Source organism: Sphaeramia orbicularis, chromosome 22 (assembly GCF_902148855.1).
Source record: "Sphaeramia orbicularis chromosome 22, fSphaOr1.1, whole genome shotgun sequence".
Taxonomy (NCBI): Eukaryota; Metazoa; Chordata; class Actinopteri; order Kurtiformes; family Apogonidae; genus Sphaeramia; species Sphaeramia orbicularis.
In genome coordinates this window covers 7992830-7998023 of record NC_043978.1, presented here as the reverse complement: position 1 = coordinate 7998023, position 5194 = coordinate 7992830, and the positions used below count along the sequence as shown (strand labels likewise).

General features: G+C 38.4%; 1 protein-coding gene across 1 annotated transcript; it reads right to left on the bottom strand.

The window, feature by feature from the left end:
• Nucleotides 1-1411: 1411 nt before the first annotated feature.
• LOC115413180 (nanos homolog 1-like) lies at nt 1412-2300 on the bottom strand. The gene has a single exon (XM_030125926.1). The coding sequence runs from the start codon at nt 2139-2141 to the stop codon at nt 1461-1463; it is 681 nt and encodes a 226-aa protein (XP_029981786.1). The 5' UTR covers nt 2142-2300; the 3' UTR covers nt 1412-1460.
• Between the last annotated feature and the right edge of the window lie 2894 nt (nt 2301-5194).

Sequence of the window (5194 nt, the reverse complement as noted above, 5' to 3'; positions counted from 1 at the left end):
ACTTGATGTGGAGCCATTCTGCATCAAAAATACTTTTGCATTTGTTGATAATCATTAACATTTATATTCAGTACCTTTACTTTTTGTATTTCTACTTGTATCAAAGTGTATTTTTTTCTGTATTTTCTCACTTGGCCAAGACTTTTCCTCATATAAAACCCACCTGTTAATATGTACGATCATATTATAGAACATGCAGTTTTGTTTTTTTGTTTTTGTTTTTTTGTGATGGAGAATTAGGAACACCCTGAACTCAGATGTTGTCATTCACTAGTTTCAACACTAGGTGGCGCATTTGTACTGCACTTCCTGACGTTTTCACATGGAATACAGTTCATTTCAGCGTTTCACCAGATTCTCATTCGTTTTCATTCATTTTTCTTTCCTGTATCTTGTGACACTTGCAGATACTGTAAAATAAGTGATTGAATGGATCAATGTTTCCAATCAACGGCAGTCACTTACAAGCAAATGCAAATAACATGTTTATTCAGATTATTTACAGTGAATATATTTCCCATAATACATAAAGTAAAAATAAGTACATAAAACATTTCTATCGACAGATAAAGACTTTGGAATATCAGGCTTTTCATTGCTAAAATCGTTCCACCCTTTAATACATTTACAAAAAATTGCAGAAATGCGTAAATATAGGAGCTGGAATCAGACTAAGTTGAAGAAGTTTTACATGTAGGTAAACCGGATCCGATCACACCTTCCTCTGTTTTACATTCAGCTGAAATCTGTAAAGTACTAGTATCCACATAAAATCACATGAAGAATAGAAGACATCCAACATAGAAACAATACAGGACTTTGATACAAAACTGTATTCCTTTGGTAGAAAACATTTGTCTCAGGAAAAAACAAAACAAAACATGTGCTCGATATAAAGTAGGAGGCTAATGTCTTGCATCTTGCACGGCCAGATCCAAGAGGCCGGTGAACTGCAGGGAGAAACATTCATCTCATATCAGGAGAGCTGCATATGCATTGACGTTGGCATGTGACTAACCGGAGCAGCCGCTGACATGCGCACTGGCGCCGCGCTGCTCCACACAGCAACTTCTGATTCCAGCATGAAGGTGGTCATTCACAGGTCGATCTGTACAGTACTTTGGTTCATGTTTGATCACCGAGTCCGTGGAGTAGTGGGGGGAGGAGGGGAGAGGAGGGACGGAGGAGAAGGGGTAGGGGGGTTTGGGTTGGGGGGGGGGGGGGGGGGGGGGCAAGTATTGCGCACAATGCGTCCGAGTGTAAACTATGTGCCCAAAGAGAGACGAAAACATTACAATTGAAGCAGTGACATACAAAAAAAAAAAAAAAAAAAACATAGAAATTTCTTTTAAATCTCTCTGTCCAGACTTGTCTTGTGCATGAAAATTACTGCCAGACACTTGTAACTTCAGACAGTGCAACTCAAACTTCATTCATTTGCTTTTTTTTTTTTTTAAATTTTAGAAGATTTTCAGCCTTTTTCCGATGGCTCTGCCGGCCTTGTGCGCCCTCTGGCTCTGCTGGTCCTTAGACAGAGGGCAGTACTTAATGGTGTGCGCATTGTCGCCGTTGGCACTGCAGAGGGGGCAGGTGTATGCCCGGAGGATGGGGCACAGGACCCTGCCGTCCGCCGTCTTCAGGATGTGGGTGCCGTAAACCTCCTCCGGTGCGCCGTTATTCCGACAGAAGACGCACACTTTGGGCTCCGGTTTGCACCTCTGAGTCTGTTTGCGCCTCCGCTCCATGGACAGCAGGTCCAGGCCCGCGAAGCTGCCACCGTAGGGAGGCGAATCTCTGCCCGCCAGCGGAGAGTCACCGCCGAGATGCTCGTACGGCCTGAGGAGCGAGATGCGCTCCTTCAGATCATAGATGGAGATCTGCGGGGAGCCCGGGGGCGCGCAGCAGCAGTCCGAGTGCGCGTCACTGTCCCTGCCGTGCCCGGTTACGCAGGAGCAAACCGGGGAATCATCCAAGCCCAGAGTGGCCTTAAGAGACTCGGTTATGGAGTTGGGGCTACAGGAAGGACTGCTCATCTTATTTTTGGCGACAAGTGTCGACAGGCCGAGGTAGTCGTTCCAAAAATTAAAGGTGTAATCATAAGGAGACCGCGCGTCCAAGTAGCCGCGGTCTAAAAGATCCATCCTGTCAGAGCCGAGGAGTTTAAGGTCCAAGACACGGTTCACAGGAGGTGTCTGTCAGCATGGGGAGCCCGTGGAAGTGGTCTTACTCGGTCGTCTCTCTGGGTCCGGTATGCAGAGCGCTCAACATGTAGGCGCAGATAAGTTCCCCAGAATAAAGAGGGGGGCGTGGCTTGGTTCAAGTTGATTGTCTGGTTGGAGCCATAGGAGGGACTCCAGTCACCGCCGGGACTCAGTGACCTGGGAAAACCACTCTGTCTTAGAATGTGAGGCTCACATCTGAACTGAAAACCCCTGGTTCAGTGTTGCACAGAATCTTTTATCCTGGCACTTTTGCACCGGCAGCGTTTTCCCTGGTGTTGAGGATTTCTTTGCTGTGTTCTGTTGGGGTTGATCCATGGCTTGGTTTGGCACAGATGCTTCCTTGATAGACAGTTTTTACTGCTCTTATTCACAGATGTTTCACTCTTTTAAACACGCTATAGGTTTTTTTTAATCTTCCCTCAATGAATCCTCATACGCTCACTTCCTGAATGTGCAATAACCCTGTAAATGTGAATTATGTGCTGTACATCATACAGTAATCTTCTGTTCTGCAATAACAAGGCGATATTTATTCAATATTTATCCAAATATAAATGCACTGCGTTTATATAAACTTGAGTTCATAGACGTACATACTGTTACATAAGTAATACATATTAATATTGTTAATACTGTATCTATTCATATTTTATGTCAATTTTATATTTTTTATTCTACGTAGCTCTATTCTTATCTTACTTTTGTAAAACTTTATATTCTAGTTTCTTATCTTATTTTTAGTTCATAATTTTAGATTTGCTCTATTCTTATTTAATGAAGTACTAGCGCTGACTGGAGTTTTGTTGTACACACAATGACAGTGAAGCCTATTCTATTCTATTCTATTCTATTCCTTTTTTTTTCTTTTCTCTTCCCTTCTTTTTTGTCTTCTTTTCTTTTCTTTTCTCTTCTTTTTTTGTATTCTATTCTATTCTATTCTATTCTATTCTATTCTATTCTACTCTAATACTGGTAGCATTATATGTGGACAAATGTCCTCAAACAACAGCAGATTCCATAAAGTCCATATAATAATTTAATAATAATCTTAGTAGACACATTATCCTCTTATGCATTTTTGATGGACTTCCTGCTGCATTTACATTAAACCAAGTAACACAGTGCACAGTCATAATAACTGTTGTTTTTTTTTTTCATTTCTAGCTATTATTACAAACTTCATTAAAACATTTCCTTCTATTCAGCACTGCAGCCAAAATACTTAAGATAATTGGTGTTTTTATGCCTCTTCACTTTTCATTGTGTGGAATGACGTCTGCTCAGAGTTAGATTTTTTTTCTGCATTTTTTCACATTTACCTCCTGAACTGGGAACATTTCTCAGCTCTTGCCTATAATTTTAACACAGATTATATTTGGGTACCGGCTGAAATCAAAGGTGTAGCGTGAAAACCTGAAGTGAAAGCCTCAAAATGGATGTTTAAGGGAGTAGGAAGCCTTCTGTGTCTAAGTGTTAATGTTTTCAGTGAACAATATTTGAGGAAGTAGGAGGAGATGTTAACAGTTCTCTAAAAATAACACCGTAATTTAAGGTTTTTTGTTTTTTTAATAGATAAACTACATCAGACACATACAGTGTTTCATATTTTGTTATATGATATGATTGTAGGGAATGTCTAGGCTAAAGCTTCAATAAGCAATATACAAAAATCCATTATAATCTTTGTGTATGTTGTTTTTTATGTGATCTCAGAGGAAACCAGACTTCTGTACTTCATCTTAGCTCTGTTTTTAGGCTTTAGAAACTAAAGTGCATGAGGGAAGACATTGTCCAATCACAGGTCAGCTCTATTTTAGCTATTTTAGCTTGAGATTTCTGCATATTGTAATAGACAGAAATCTGAATACGTATCATGTTATGTATGGATGCATTGATTTGATCTGTCAACTCTTAATACGTTCCTCATCTGCTGACACCAGTACTGATCTGATAACAGCGTTTAATCAACCCTTACAGACCTACTCTATATTTGTGCTCACTTCCAAATGAATTATCCTCTATATTCTACTTCACCTAAGTGATTTATCAGCATTTATTATAATAAGATCCTCAGCATTTTGCATGTTATCATTTTTTTCATACATTTTATTTACTGACTATGTAGATTACTATAAAAGCTCAGAGAAAATTCAAAGGTTTGTATATGAAAACAGAAGGAAAAATGAAGAAAAAGAGACTTTTTCAGCAAAATATATCATTAACTGAGCATAAAAACAAGTGTCATCACTGCTTTCTGTCGAACCACATGGATTTTTACTGGTGAATCAGTGTTGCAGAGAATGTAATCAAAGCACTTCTGTACACAGTAGGGCTCTACAAACAACATTCAATTAAATTAAATAATATAATCTGCTTATCATGTAAAACAGAGGCATCAAACTCATTTCAGTTCAGGTTCCATGTTCAGCCCAATATGATCTCAACTGGGTCAGACCAGTAAAATAATAGCATAATAACCTTAAATAATTTCATCTCCCTCATGTTTTTTCTCTGTTTTAGAGTGAAAAAAGGAAAATTACATTATGAAAACGTTTACATGTACAAACTATCCTTTACAAAAATGTGAATAACATGAACAACCCAAAATTTTTTGAGAAAAACAAGTGCACTTTTAGCAACATTCTGCCTTAGTTTATTTTTACACATGTACATTATAACTCACAGATCACAGTGGCTCTACAAATACATAAAACATTTAATAACAGGCAAAATATTGGTCAAACTGTACTTTATTCTTTTAAGACTTTTCAGGTTGTTCATATTTATTCAGGTTGTTTTTTTTTTGTTTTTTTTTTGCGAAAGGATAGTTTATAAATGTAAATTTTTCATGCAATTTTACTTTTCTACCGTAAAATAAAGACAAAATGTTGTAGTTGTCATTATTTATAGGTTATTATGACAGTATTTTACTGGTCTGACCCATTTGAGATCATATTGCTCTGTATGCAACC